This window comes from Mirounga angustirostris, unplaced genomic scaffold (genome assembly GCF_029215605.1).
Source record: "Mirounga angustirostris isolate CCGP_5_RB_7025 unplaced genomic scaffold, mMirAng1.0.hap1 SCAF_6, whole genome shotgun sequence".
Classification (NCBI taxonomy): Eukaryota; Metazoa; Chordata; class Mammalia; order Carnivora; family Phocidae; genus Mirounga; species Mirounga angustirostris.
Window position 1 is genome coordinate 47,113,126 of NW_026991714.1, and position 15,821 is coordinate 47,128,946.

Sequence of the window (15,821 nt, forward strand, 5' to 3'; positions counted from 1 at the left end):
TTTACTGATTTGTCAGTCATGCACTCTGTTAGAGCAGAGTTTGCATCTTGTTCAGTACATGGAATAGAGCCCAAATAGTAGCAGACAATACATGTCTGCTGAATGTGTTGACTGGGTGATTTCCCTGAACTCCAATCACCTTGGGAGATGCAGTGTGGGATCCATTCAGACTCCGCCACTCCCCAGTTCTGTCACTGTAGAGATGAATTTATTTCATCCTTCACTTACAGAGATCGTCTACCTCACATGTCTGTCATGACTTAAAACAAGATAATGTCTGAGGACATGCTTTTAAGCCAGTAAAGACCTAGGTAAAGTGAGGTAATACTGTTAAAGGAATCATGATCGCAGCTTAGAGTTAATGCCAGGGCCTGAGCTAAGTACTTTCCATGCATTGTCCCACTTAGTCCTCACAGCACCCTTATTTGACCTTTAACCCTGAAAGTGGAAACTCTGAGTTAAAGAATATAATTCATTTACAGTTGCTAAAGCAGGACTCGTGTCCAGTTCTGTTTGACTCCCCTGAGGGCCTAACCATATGAAATTGTATTCACAAATTGACATTAAAAATATTTTTATGTTCTAAATAATGTTAAGTGGTCACTTAATTCATTCTTTTGTTTCTTTCCTTTTTAAAGATCCTGATGAATTTGAGCAAATATATGAGCCTCTGGATGTCAAAAGTAAAAAGATTCACGTCGTGGACAGTGGCCTCACGTTTAACCTGCCATACCCCTTGATCCTGAGACCTCAGAGGGGAGTTGATCTCATTATCTCCTTTGACTTTTCTGCAAGACCATGTGACTCCAGTCCTCCGTTCAAGGTAAGGAGAATTTATATAGCATCCCATGATCTAGCATGTTCTTTTGCATGCCTTGTAGATATCTTAGTCCTCTTCCCTCCAATTTCTTATCCCTTGAGCCTATTTTTCTACATTACTATGAGTCATATTTTAAAAACACAGATGCCGGGCGCCTGGGTGGCTCAGCTGATTAAGCGACTGCCTTCGGCTCAGGTCATGATCCTGGAGTCCCTGGATCGAGTCCCGCATCGGGCTCCCTGCTCGGTGAGGAGCCTGCTTCTCCCTCTAACCCTCCCCTGTCTCATGCTCTCTCTCTCTATCTCATTCTCTCTCTCAAATAAATAAATAAAATCTTTAAAAAAAAAAATAAATAAAAACACAGATGTGATTCAATCACTCCCCTTCTTAAAGAAACTTATAAAAAGAAAAGGAGAAAAAAAGAAAAAGAGGAAACTTGTAAATGATTCCCCATGGACCCCATTAAAGTTTACAATCTTAAGCAGAACAAGAATTATGTGACCTATCTGAAGTTCAAGGAAATTATGCTGAGATTTGGATGTTAGCAAGTAAAAGATAATTAAAACCATGCATGGGGAGTTATACTTGGAGAGAGGACATGAAATACTATTTTGAAGGTACAACAGCAATTATCAGGGGAAAATAATGAAAATCAAGGAAGTATACAGTGTTGTGAAAATCAGTTGAAGATATTTAACAAGTAAGTCTTAGGTGAACTGGACAAAGGCAGTTTCTTTTTTCTTTTTTTTTTTTTTTTAAAGATTTTATTTATTTGAGAGAGAGAGAATGAAAGTGACAGACAGCATGAGAGGGGGAAGGGTCAGAAGGAGAAGCAGGAGCAGACTCCCGCTGAGCAGGGAGCCCGATGTGGGACTCGATCCTGGGACTCCAGGATCATGACCTGAGCCGAAGGCAGTCGCTTAACCAACTGAGCCACCCAGGCGCCCCAAAGGCAGTTTCAATAACATCATGAGGGCAGAAATCATACTGCAGTGATTTGAAGGAAGGGTGGAAGATAAGAAAATGGAGATAATCCTGTAGATCGTCCAGGGAAGAAGGAGATGCACTGTATCTGCAAGAGGTGGGGAACAGGAAAACTGTGTATAGGAGAGGTGGGTTGTTAACAGAAGAGACTCGAATGTGTTTAAATGCTGATGGCTGGGAGTCATTAATGATTATGTTATTGGAGAATGGAGAGATGGCATATATGATGGGGTCACAGCCCTTGGAAGGCTACAGGGGTGAAGAGTGCAAAGGAGATACAAAAATATAGGTGGAGAGTAATTTATAAATGTTGATATTGGGGCAAGAGGGCAGGGGGAATCTGATGGCTGTGATGGAAGGTCACTGTTAGGCACAGAGAGGGAAGTTAAGAAAGTATTCACCTGATGACTTCTTACTTTTGTAGAAATTATAATTCAGTGTTATCTTTTGAGAGCGAGAGGGTAGAGGTGGTGGAGCCAGGAACCTGGCGAGAATAAAAGCCTGCCTCTGAAGAAATGAGAAGAAATTCTAACAGGCAGCATACATTGCTTAGCAGCACTGTGGCCTCACCCAAGTGAGACCATGAATGTTACTGTTCCCTCCACCTGGAGACCTCAAACTTTCTTTAGACACATCTCAAATGTTATCTTTCTTGACCTCCACAGATTGAGTGTCAGTACAAAGGACTTAGTAGATTCTTCTAAATATGGCAATTTTCATGGTCTATTGTCTGTATGTATATATATCTTCCACTGTCTGTGAACTCCTTGGGAACTAGAACACTATTTTGAATGTATGTTTTGTTTTAATCATTTGGTTCTAATTGTATTATAAGTGTTGGCCAAAGTGTGAGTAGGTCATTTTTTGTGAGTGAATGAATGAAATGCTATGAGAGCGATGGAGTTATTATACCCATTTCATCAATTAAGACACGGAAATTCATAGAAGCTAAGTGACACAGTCCATGATCTCCCAACCATGAAGGGCCAGTGATAAGTCAGGTCAAGGAGGAAGAGTCAGTGATAACCAGGTCAACCAGGAAGTCAGTGATAACCCAGGTTCTCTGACATCTGCTTTCCTTCCCCTTATACTATGATTAAGCTGCTCTCAGGACTGATAGTGGCTATTGTAACAGCTCTTTAATATATATAAAGTCTCATTTTTAAAAATTGCTTTCACGTTTGATTTTTTTTTTTTTTTTGAGGCAGTTACTGGTATTCTAACAAGGAAACAAGGGTTGGTGAGATGAGCAATTTCATCATATCAACAAATTAAATAAGATAATGGGTGAACAGAACATAGCCCCAGGACCTGGCTGGAAAAGTGCTGGTTAAGAAGTGGTCACGCTGGACCAGATTTCAAGGCTCCAGAGTGACAATCTAATGATCTTTCCCCTTTACTAGCTGCCTCCTTTGAACATGTTTTACATGTATTTTTTTCTGTGCTGTGTGCTGTGTGCAGCAGTTAATGATAAACCATGGTTCTTGATCTCCAAAACATTTTAGCTTTCTTGGGGGAAAGACTTTTATACACAAGAGTCAACCTGGAAGGAAAATGAGCAACTTATTGTTAAATAGTAATTTGACTTTATATAAGCATGTGTGTTATGGGAGATCCATATAAGAATAGATAGGTGTGTCCTGGAGTAGATGAGCAGGGAAATAAATAGAACAGGATGAAAATGGCACAGGGATGGCTGTGAGCACTTCTGAGGAGATGGAGCGATCTGACTAGAAGTGATAAATATTAAGCTCCCAGTAGGAGGGCTTTAGGGCTGCATGATGGGAAATAGAGAATCAGTGAAGAGTTTGCAGCTGACAAACGACTTCATGCAATTGGAATTTTAGGATGATTAATCCCACAGTGGAAAGTAGGATGACTTGGAGAATGAAGAGCAAAAGATTAAAATTAAGAGAGATTTACTACAGGACACCTGGGTGGCTGAGTCAGTTAAGCGTCTGACTCTTGATCTCAGCTCAGGTTCTGATCTCGGGTTGTGAGTTCAAGCCCCGCATTTAAAAAAAAATTATTTTTTTTTAAAAAAGAGGGGTTTACTATAATCGAAGCATAGGATAATGAAGTACTGTACAGGACGGGTGACTGAGAAAGCCAAGAGCTGGATTTGATGACCATGAGCAGCAGTGGGGAGGTGAGTTCCAATGGCTGACTCTAAGATGATAGCTTCGAAGCTAGTTCTGGAGGTGGGAGAAACTGTGTTATTCATTTCACCAATGGGAGTGTAAAATGTCAAAGCCATCATTCTATATATGAATAACAGCTCTACTACCTCATGAGTTAATATTGGGAAGGTTTGAGGATATCACTTTGTACCTCTAAAAAGAACCATTGTACTTTGTTGTAGTTTTTAAATGGACTTTGATTCATTATTTCTAGTCAAGAAGAATATATACTTATTGTAAAAAAAAATTTAGAAATTTGGAATATATATCATTTCTGTTATTCATAAACAATTGCTGATATTTTACTGTTTTCCTATAGTCTTTGTGTGTGTGTTTGTACACCAGGATCGTATTGCTTTGCATTCTGCTTCTTTCTACTTAAAATTATACTGTGAGCATTTTCCCATGTTGTTAAATATTTTTTAAACATAATTATGAACACAGCATGGTATCTCTGTATGCGAATATGCAAGAACTTTTTAACAATGCTCTATTTTCAACTTTCAGATTATTGCTATCTTGTCACTTTCTCTCTTAACTTAACCGACTTTCTCAGTCACTTAACTGACTGAGCCACCCAGGCGCCCCCTGCATATAATATAGTAAGGTTTAAAAATTGATAAGGAATCTACGTGAAGTTTTTTGAGAGGAGGGGAAAAGCTCCCGTGTAATAACAGGATTTTTTTTTTTTTTAAGATTTTATTTATTTGCGAGAGAGAGAATGAGAGACAGAGAGCATGAGAGGGAGGAGGGTCAGAGGGAGAAGCAGACTCCCCGCCGAGCAGGGAGCCCGATGCGGGGCTCGATCCCGGGACTCCAGGATCATGACCTGAGCCGAAGGCAGTGGCTTAACCGACTGAGCCACCCAGGCACCCCTCATTCTTTTTTTTTTTTAAGATTTTATTTATTTATTTGACAGAGAGAGATAGTGAGAGCAGGAACACAAGCAGGGGGAGTGGGAGAGGGAGAAGCAGGCTTCCCGCTGAGCAGGGAGCCCGATGGGGGACTCGATCCCAGGACTCCAGGATCATGACCTGAGCTGAAGGCAGTTGCTTAACCAACTAAGCCACCCAGGCACCCCTAATAACAGGATTTTATTAAGTCGATTAAGTAGTGAATAATTTTCTGTTTTTGAGACTGAAATATGAATGCCATTTGTAATAAAAGAGCAGAGCAAAAATGCTGAGCCAAAAATTAAAACCATAAACTTTATTTCACAGTTATTGATATAAACATTTCTTTTTTTTTTTTTTTTAAGATTTTATTTATTTATTTGAGAGAGAGAATGAGAGAGAGAGAGAGCATGAGAGGGGGAGGGTCAGAGGGAGAAGCAGACTCCCTGCTGAGCAGGGAGCCCGATGCGGGACTCAATCCTGGGACTCCAGGATCATGACCTGAGCCGAAGGCAGTCGCTTAACCAACTGAGCCACCCAGGCGCCCTAAACATTTCATAAGAATAGTTAAGTCTCAGATTTTTGTCAGGGAGATATGAATGATAGATATCACGGCTTTTAATAGCCGCAAACTGGCCTTGGAAACTGATGATGTCACTGTGAGTAATACTGGAGGGTTTTTTTTGTTTGTTTTTTGAGATTTGTAGGCACGTACCCTAATAGTAGTCCAGATATAAAGAGCCTCATGATTCTAAATAATATTCATAATTGATTTAAGAAAAGCAGCTCTATGCTTCATTTTGTCAAGTTTCTTTTTGTTAACCCTTTAGTAGCTTAGATATATGCCATGCAAATTTATTTCACCATTAGGGTCCATCCAAGGAGAATTCTAATAGCATGTGTCTTTAATGTTGGTCATGAAAATAAGCCAGGGTCTTCCTATTCAAGTCTGCAAAAGAAACAGACTGTGATTTTAGGAAAAAAAAAAAAATTTTTAAGAAAGCTTTGGCTCTGGTGAGGAGCAAGCAAGGAGTATAGGAGAATTCAGAGTTTACCACTAGAGATTTTTTTTGGGGGCCTTACTAAATTTTATGGAGAGTACTGAATTAGAGTTATTATGCCCTAAATAATGTTATTTTGTATTATGTTGCCATATATTGGACATAAAATCTAACTCAGTTTTTCAGTGCCCTTTTAAATGCTTAATGAGCAGAAACCAGAACAGTGGGTTCATTTTCTTAAAAATAAAAGGAAAGAAGGAAGGAGAAAAGGAGAGAAGGAGGTAATGAAGGAAGGCAAAGAGGAGGAGGGAAGGAAGGAAAATTGGAGATTAGCCAGTTTTCACAAATGACGGAAGTAATGTATCTAAACTGACTCATCTTTCTGTTTTTCACTCAAGGCCAAAATCCATCAAATTCTCTCTCTCTCTCTCTCTCTCTCTCTCTCTCTCACATACACACACACACACACACACACACCAGAAAAATAATTGTATTTTCCCACACCAACCTGATTTATTTGTTAACGTTATGGCATGATCCTTGTGTTAGAGCCTCTTCAATATGGTTTACTTCTGACTTGTATTTGGGGTTGACACACCATCGTGGCCGAACGGTCCAAGTGTTAGCTTTCCAGGCATTGATCCACTACAGCTGATAAAGAGAACTGCCTGTTGCTAAATGTAGCATTTACAGATTTACCTCAAACATTAGTTTCCAAGGGCTGCCATCACAAATTACCACAAATGGAGTGGATTAAAACAAACAGAAATGTATTCTCTCACAGTTCTGGAGGCCAGAAATTGAAATCAAGGTTTCCTCTGGGCCACACTCCCTGCAAAGGCTCTACAGAAGAATTTGTCCTTGCCTTTTCCAGCTTCTGGCAGCTCCAGGCTTTCCTTGGCTTATGGCTACATAACTCCAGTGTCAGCCTCCAGCTCCATATGGCCTCTCTACTGTGTGTGTGTCTTCTTATGAGGATATTTGTCATTGGATTTATGGCCCACTCAGATAACCCATGACGACCTCATTTTTAGATGCTTAGCTTAATTACATTTGCAAAAACCCCTCTTCCAAAGAAGGTCACATTCATATGTCCTGGAGCTGGGTGGGGGGGTAAGAGCATGGACTTATCTTTTGGAGGGTCCCCATTGAACCCACTATACCTGTATTGGTCATTAAGGATCAGATGCCTTATGATGAGTAGATATACCCAACATTAAGTTCTCTACATATTTTTGTGAAGGCATAGTAACATCTTAGTGAAGAACTAACAAGAACTATAAAGTGCTATGTAAATTCTACACATTATTAAATATGCAAAATTATTTTCACACCTGTTGCATTATAAAGCTCATGGAACCTAATACCAGCATGCTTTTTATTGGAAGTGATGATGACCATACCCACAAAATACTGAATTCTAAATTATAGTTTCTATCCATTGTATCCTCTATTACTTGCTTCAATAATTTTTTTAAGATTCAATTTATTTACATATTTACATGCATATTTATACTTATACCACCTCCTTTTCCAAAAATAGATGGTAAATATTGAGAAACATCATAGAAAGCCTGTATCCTAGGTGTGTGCAGAGAAAAAGCTCATTTCCTCTTGAGAAAAGCTAATTTATTATATATAAATATATATTTATTTAAAAATACATATAACTATATTTATCCATATATAAAAATAAATAAAATGGCATATATATGCCACTCACGCTATAGTTTGAGTATATTTCTGTGTTATTTAGACTGTTTTTCTTATCCTTCACAGTGTCTTAGTACTCAAAAATGTGTACATCTTACAAAGAAGCGTACTGGCAATTTACCATGAGTCAGTCTATGGAAATCTGAAGTATATGAGGTGTCCAACAACCAAAATGGATACTTACGATAGGCATATTGCCATATTTATGAAGCAGCAATGTTCTTGCTCGTGGCATTCTTCTAAAATACCCCTTTCAGACTTGTCTGCTCTAGTCATAGTCTGGGTCATTGTTTCTCAGTCTTTATAGAGAAACGAGACATCAGAAAGGAGGTAGTTTTTCCATCCTGTAATCACTGTCTCTATAGTCATCAGTTTTTAACCTTTTCCACAGAAGGATCATATCAGGAAAGGGAAAGTTTCAATTGCTTCCTGATTCCAACATGAAATATCTATGTAAAAATAGCTTGGTCTTTTACCTCACGAAGTTCTCTTTTCCTCTTTCCCCACACATCCACACATCGTTAGTCATCCTGAGTCACGTTTGTAAACACTAGAAAGCTCTTTTTTTTTGCCTCATTCTCACGCAATTGATCCACAGTATGAACTTTTTGGTTTTATTTTGGTGTTGAATAATCTTGAATGAATAATTGTGAAAGTGCCAGACAAGAAATAAACTGAATAATTCAACTGAACAGGAGGTAAAAAAGGAGCTAGTGATAAAAGTTTCCTTAAATTTCCTCAAATTTCAAACTAGAATATATATATAAATATAATAATATTATATAATAAAATATTTTTTTCAGTAAAATATCATATTTTGCCTATTAGTTTATGCAACAACTGCTTTAATATACATTAAATCCTTTGTTCTCCCAGATTTTTATTGTAAATGGCATTGAGAGTTGATCAACGTAAAATTCACAACATTCCAGAAGCATCAAGAACAGTGAAAGTTGAATGTATATTTTTCTATAAATTTAAGGTGCTGTTTTAAATATAAATATTTAAAATATAAATTATATTGTTAAATACAAATTACTGAGTTTTTAAAAATACATTATCTCATTTAATCCTCATATCAGTCCTGAGGAAGATAATGGTATTAACTTTACATACAGTGATAGAAAATGAGTTGCTGAGAAATAAGAAACAGGTGGAATGTAGGTGAAATAGGGTTGGGAGCCTACCATTTCAGGGATAGTGAACAGCCTGGTCCCTGTTTGGTTAGTTGGTTGGTTGGTTCTTATGATTCCCATGGTGCCATTAGGGGAATATCACTAAATACACACCACAAAATAATTTCTTCCCTGTTGACTTGTGGTGGCTACGCAGTGTGTCTCAGACCACCCAGCTAGCAAATCTAGGTGTCTGTGTTTGAGGTGGGCCTTTCAGACTGCACAGCCCAGGCATGGAGACATCCATCACATCCTCTGCCTCTATCATACTGTACTATCATATCTATTATTTATCTTTCCCATTGATTTATGATCTTCAAGGATTCAAAGACAGCCAAGTTATGACTAGAACATAGCAGGTATTCAATAATAATTGTTGAATGAATTAATGTACACTCTGAAGAAATAGTCCACATATACTGCAGATCTCATGGTGAATACTTTTTTCATAGCATTTACTATGGTTTTAAGCCTAAGGAGTAATTTGATTATTATCTTTCAGTCACCAGGCTATAAATCCCATAATGACAAGAGTTTCACTTACTGTGATATCCCTACCTCTTAGCATGGAGCTTTGATTTGCAACTAATGGTTATCATTGAATAAATCGATGTGATGACAAAGAGTAGGTTAAAATAACTTGAGATTGTAATGATCATTTCCCTAAAACCTCTGGAAATTTCTCTGTACCTGTCTCTCTTTCTTTTTCCTTTTCTTTCCTTATTTTTCCCCTTCTACCTCTCTTCCTCTCTTTTTTTTTTTAAAGATTTTATTTATTTATTTGAGAGAGAGAGAATGAGAGAGAGAGAGCACATGAGAGGGGGGAGGGTCAGAGGGAGAAGCAGACTCCCCGCCGAGCAGGGAGCCCGATGCGGGACTCGATCCAGGGACTCCAGGATCATGACCTGAGCCGAAGGCAGTGGCTTAACCAACTGAGCCACCCAGGCGCCCTCTCTTCCTCTCTTTATTGACATTTATTTATCAAACTTCTGTATAGCAATTGATAGGTGTCCAGGACCACTCTGAATACTGTACAGACATTATTTTATTCTACTGCAATCATAAGATATATATTATTATTATCATACTCATTTTATATTTGAGGCTATTGAGTGTGGAGACATTAGGAAACGTGCCCGTGGTCCCACAGCTTGCATTTGAACTCAGGCAATCAGGCCCCGGAGTCTGCCCTTTTACCACTGAGAGTCTGCTTCTTATTTTTCTCACTACCCCTTAAGCTGTATATAAACATAAATAAGCTGTATTTATGGCATCTCTCCATATTGATTTATGCTTTCTTGTTTCAACCTAATACTGTGTGTGTGTGTGCTTACCCACTGCATTAGTCAGCCTTGATGCAGAAACAAACCTAAAATCTCAGTGGCCAACAACAAACATGTTTTTCTTGGTCACGTTTCATGTCAGCAGCTACAAATCAACTGCTGTCGTTGTGTTTAGGTGTCCTCTCATTCTGGTAGGGATGTATAATTCTCTTACTGGGAAGGGAGCTAATATGTGGAAACCATCACACAATCTGCCACGCCCATTAGCTAAACTCTTGGTTTCCCTGTCTGGCCCATTCTTGGCCACTACACATATAGCATTCTGAGTCCAGAAGTTAAATTCTTTTTATAAACAGATGCAAAAGAAAAGCTGATTCAGAGTAACTCAAATATGTTTGTATACATAAAATTTACTAATTTTAATTGGTTGTGTTGAGAAGGTACAAGTAAAAATTCAGTACCAGAGTGTTCCTCATTTTGCTTCATCATTCTTTGACTCTGAAGGGTTAAAAAATGTTCACAGGGCTTATAAATAACCAGAGCCCTAATTTTTTTTTTTTTTCCTATAACAGTTACATCACTATAATTTCATTCAGTTCAGTTCATCAGTAAATTTTCACATGCCTCCTATGGAGCTAGCCCTATGCCAGAAATTAACAAGTGTACTTATAGAGTGCTTTTGTAATTTTTTTTTTAATTAATGAGCTTCTGGAGAACAGGGCCATTATTCTTCTTAGCAAGGAGCACATTGCTAGCACAGTTAACACTTGATGAACACTGAATGATGGCCAGACCAACTTAATAAATAAAAACTGAAAATTCCCAAATACATCTTTACCTCTCCTCCATAGGAACTTCTACTTGCAGAAAAGTGGGCCAAAATGAACAAGCTCCCCTTTCCAAAGATTGATCCTCAAGTGTTTGATCGAGAAGGACTGAAGGAGTGCTATGTCTTTAAACCCAAGAATCCTGATATGGAGAAAGACTGCCCAACTATCATCCACTTTGTTCTGGCCAACATCAACTTCAGAAAGTACAAGGCTCCAGGTACATGGGGAATAAATTCTATAAGTAGAAATCCGGTAAAAGACTGATATTAAGTGGGTTTATAACAGCACTTGCTGTACTAGCTACTACAATTTTGAATGCTCCCCTTACCTTAATAAATAACTACTATCCTGAGACCTCAAGTACTGCCCTCTTTCTCACTCCAAGATTCCCTGAGTTCTTCATAATTCAGAAACTGATACATCAACAACTGGCTCAATAAAAATCTCTGGGGCTTTATTCCAAAACCTGGGCTTATGTTTGTTCTGAGTGATTGGCACCCTTGCCATAGGGATTATTAAATATTTTGAAAATTACCCTTGCAAGGGAGCCCTTGTTTCAGAACAAATCATACAAAAACTCTGGGAATGTTAAGTGACCCAGGATTAATATAATCTGGCAGTACAACATAAATAATAATTTCAGGTTGCTTCGTTATGTTTTATAGAAAAAGAGAATCAAGTTCAAGGCACAGTTGTCCTGTTTTACTACATCCAGAGTCTGTAGATTCTTCTATATCCTGGAAAATATTGATTAACAAAAGGAGATCTAGAGATTGACAGGCAGAATACTTAAGGCCTAAAAATCATATTATCCTTGGACCAGAAAGTGCAGTTATGAGAGGAAAAGATATAAAAGATAGTCATGGCAGATTTGACATGGGATGATGGAGAAGAAAGTGATCTTCCAGATGGTGGAGGAAGACAGAGAAAGGATCAGGAAGGGAGGTTATTACGAGTCATTCTTCAAAACAAGAGAAGGAAGAATTGGTGGGCATTTTTAGTTATTGAACAGTAGAGTACTTGAAACCCATTTCTGTGGCATGAACACAGTTAGATAATGTTTTGGTTTGGATTCCCCAGAAGCAGATTCCAGGAAAGGAATTCAAGTGCAGACCGTTTATTTGGGTGGACTAGGGAATTTTACTAAGGATGTAGGGAAGTGATAAAGGAAGGTAGACAACAAAAGATGTGTTAGTAAGCCAACTACCATGAGGAAGATTTGATCCTTTTGGGAAAGCCTAGGAAATGGAATAGAACCTATGCTCCAGAATCATCCTTCCCATTCATACCACAAGAGTCAAGGGAACTGGGGTATTTATATCCTAACTTCCTAGAGTCTTTGGTTGACTGCTGCCTGGGGCAGAGTGTTATTTACCAGAATTTACATCCTGCTGCTAGAGAGCAAAACAGCCTGTTGCAGGATGGAGTAGAAAGATGAAGATGCGGGCAATTGGAAGTTTCCCAGGCAGAACACCTGGATATCTCAACCCAGGGAATATGGGTGGGAGCATAACAGTGCATACTACAGATCCCATGACCCCAGTGGGGGCTCCCTATGTTATGTTTACAGCTATCTGTATGTTTTCTTTCTTGGGTTTTAGAGATATTTTGCTGTTTTCAAAATCACACCATTTGAGACTCTTCTAATATTTAGGTGTTCCGAGAGAAACTAAAGAAGAGAACGAGATAGCTGATTTTGATATTTTTGATGACCCCGAATCACCATTTTCGACCTTCAACTTTCAATATCCAAATCAAGCATTCAAAAGGCTGCATGATCTCATGCACTTCAATACCCTGAACAACATTGATGTAAGTATCTCCTGTGATCCTTGACAATGTCACATACTTCCATATCACATGAACATAGCAATACCTTTTTAATTCATTAAAAATAAAAATAAGGTTTATGAATGATACCATCCAAATTGTACCATTTTATTTTTTGTATGTTATTTTATTACTCTCCAGAAGAACCCTATAAAAATCACAAATAAAAAGTAATCGCTCTAAATTGGCAGAGCCCATATTTTATATGATAATTTGATTGAAGGATTGGTTAATACTCAGCTTCTTTCCCAAAGTATCTAATGTATTCATCATCTGATAAAAATAAATTATGAGGAGGAAGAAAAGTGATAAGAAGGAAATATAAGGGTAGGAAAGTGAATGTAACCAGAAGTGTAGTTATCTGCTAAAATATCACGAATTTTCATAGATACACTCATGCTTTTAAATGCCCTTATTTTTGTAGATCTTGGGAATGTTGCCAAAAGTAGCAGCCTTCCCATTTTTAGCTCATGAGATATCAAGTACGCTTTGCGTTAGGAACTTCAGAAACAAGTCATTCTCTTCACTTAGGTCATCCCTAACCCCCATATATCTGCTGCTAAGATTCCGTGACCATGTGAAATTCTGTAATCTCTAACTCACCATTTAAGAACACTGTTGTAGAACTGGAATCATGTTGGCTTGTAGTTCCAAATCACAGTGTCTGACAAATTATTATCCATTGTGAAAGCCCAAGTTCATTATCCTAGCTGGATTTTGCACATTAAAAAGAAAAGAGTAAAAGAAAAAGAAAGAAATTAATTGGGGAGGGAAAGTGTTGTATCTGATTTGCCAATCTTTTTGATACCTTGCAAATGGTGCAAAAGAAAGCACAGTATATGGATGAGGGTTCTGTGTATATGGGATTAGTTTTCTAAATATATTTTTTCTTTTTTCTTTTATCTTACAATCAGTAGTCATTAAGAGAAAATCCGTATTTTAAGCCATGATTTAAACAGACATTCTCAAGATAGAGTTGTGTTTAATAAAACCCCATGCTGTCAAAAGAGAACCAAGGGGTAATAGCCGAAGAATCCTATTTCTAGTGTGTAACTAACAAACTCAAAACAATGTATTCCTTAGGATGAAATGTATTAAACTTGATCAGTTGTCCTCAAATGGAAAAAAAAAATAGACTGTAGGAATATATAAATACCCTCTTGGACTTGGAAAAATAAAAGGATACACATACATACACATATATATTTATATCTGTGTATGTACATATCTGTATATATTGTAGATGAGTGTGAGTGGATAGATATCTGTATCTGTAACTTAAACAACTACATTTTTCTCATTGTTTTTCAGTTCTGGTTTATATAAAACCTGCTAAGCTGTTTGCTATAAAGAATGATATAGTTTTATTTATATATTCTTCAAAGTAGTTTGACACATAGATGAAAAAGTAAAAGCCTAAGCAAAAACAGACTGAATTTCAGAATAACTTTCCTGACAAACCGCTCATCAAACATTAATTAATAAAGCAGGATTTAATTGCTTCCAAAAACTTCTCTGGCATAGTGTGTAGAAGCAAGGTCGTGGGCTTTATATCTCATTTAGATCTCAGATGGGCCACCTGTGTGACTTTGAATAAGCTACTTAAACTTTTTGGGCCTCAGTTGCCTCATCTCTAAAACGGGTATAACAGCACCTATCATAGTAGCAACAGTGAATCATCAGGGGACGTATGAACAGTCAGAAGCTGCTCGGTAAGTGGGAAGCTTACTTATGTGTGTCTATATCCTATACCAGGACAGATAAACCCCAAGACCTTTGCAAGTGCCCAGAATTAATAATATAGACAAGTCTATACAGGTAATAGCAGCCTGGGCAGTAAATTTTGGGGGTTGGAGGTGGCATGAATGAATGTAAGCTTTCTCTTAAATTATATGACCATGGAGACTTGTGTTCAAGTGATTCGTGTGTGTGTGTGTGTCTGTCTGTCTGTCTGTGTGTACATTTCATACCGAGGTAGGAATTCCAGTGTTCACTGACATTTTGTCTCTTTTTTGATTACCGTCCTGACCCCTCACTTTTAACCAAGAAAATGTATTTTATCAGAATCAAAGCTTCTTGATAAGCGATGATAAATGAAGACCAACAAAACTGCCAGGGTAGAATGCTGGAGAGCTCATTAGGCTCAGTCATTAGCTAAATCACTCATTCCCACACCATTTGAATAGAGTAGCTGACTAATTCACACTTCAGCAATGCAGCACATCATTACTTGCCACAGGCTGCCAGAGCTGCTTGCAGATTGTGGACCCTGGGAATATAAACTCGTCTAATGCAGACCCCTGACTGTCAGCTCCAGAGAAGGTGGTTTTCACGTTTGTGGCCACGACTGCCGTGGCTGAAGGCTGATTTTCATCTTCAGTTACCATTCTGGCTTAACTTTTTATTCTGAAAAGGCCACCCTGTCTCCGACAGCTGTATGCTTCTGTTGGTTTATTTTCTCCAGAGATCCTAGCTGGCCTGCTTGGCTGAACCTAAATTCTCATTCATCTTTAGAGAACTTTTGCTCTGTTTCTGCTCCCGTCATGACAGCGGCCTGGGTTTCTCATTAGCATCAGGTTTCGGCACTTACTCAGTCCTCCCAAATTCCTTCTCACTGAACATTGCCTCAGTCATTTTACAATGGTGGTATTTCATGGGGGCGGGGGGGGGGGGGAGTTGCTGGTGGTTTTTTTTTTTTTTTAAGAAACTTAACATAGAAACATAGAGTGACTTATACCAGTAGACATGTGGTATGCGGGAAACGCAGAAGCTTTGGAGTCAGACCAAATTGAATGTTTAAACCCTCTTGAATGAGTGACCTTGGACACGTTGCCTAACTTCCAAATTTTCCTTTCCTGGTTTGTAAGGGGAGACAGTGATGCATATCTTGTAGGACCAGGGTGTTGATTAAGTAAAATAATATAATTTAAGGGCTTGGCTTATAAGAGACACTTAATAAATTGAAGCAACTAATATGATAATAATAATTATGATCAGTGTTCATATTGTCTTCTGCTTTTACTTATAAATTTTAAACCCTTTAAAAACAATAACTTGCCTTATTTACCTTTTGTATCCTCCAGAGACATTCATCACAATGCCTGGGACCTAA

At 38.1% G+C, this 15,821-nt stretch overlaps 1 protein-coding gene across 1 annotated transcript in view; it reads left to right on the forward strand.

The window, feature by feature from the left end:
* Positions 1 to 15,821, forward strand: part of PLA2G4A (phospholipase A2 group IVA) — a 153,174-nt gene that overhangs the window by 132,019 nt on the left and 5,334 nt on the right. Inside the window, exons 16-18 of the mRNA XM_045877356.3 lie at positions 639 to 823; positions 10,901 to 11,096; positions 12,534 to 12,691. Of these exons, the coding sequence (XP_045733312.1) occupies positions 639 to 823; positions 10,901 to 11,096; positions 12,534 to 12,691 (539 nt within the window). The remainder of the gene's footprint in view (positions 1 to 638; positions 824 to 10,900; positions 11,097 to 12,533; positions 12,692 to 15,821) is intronic.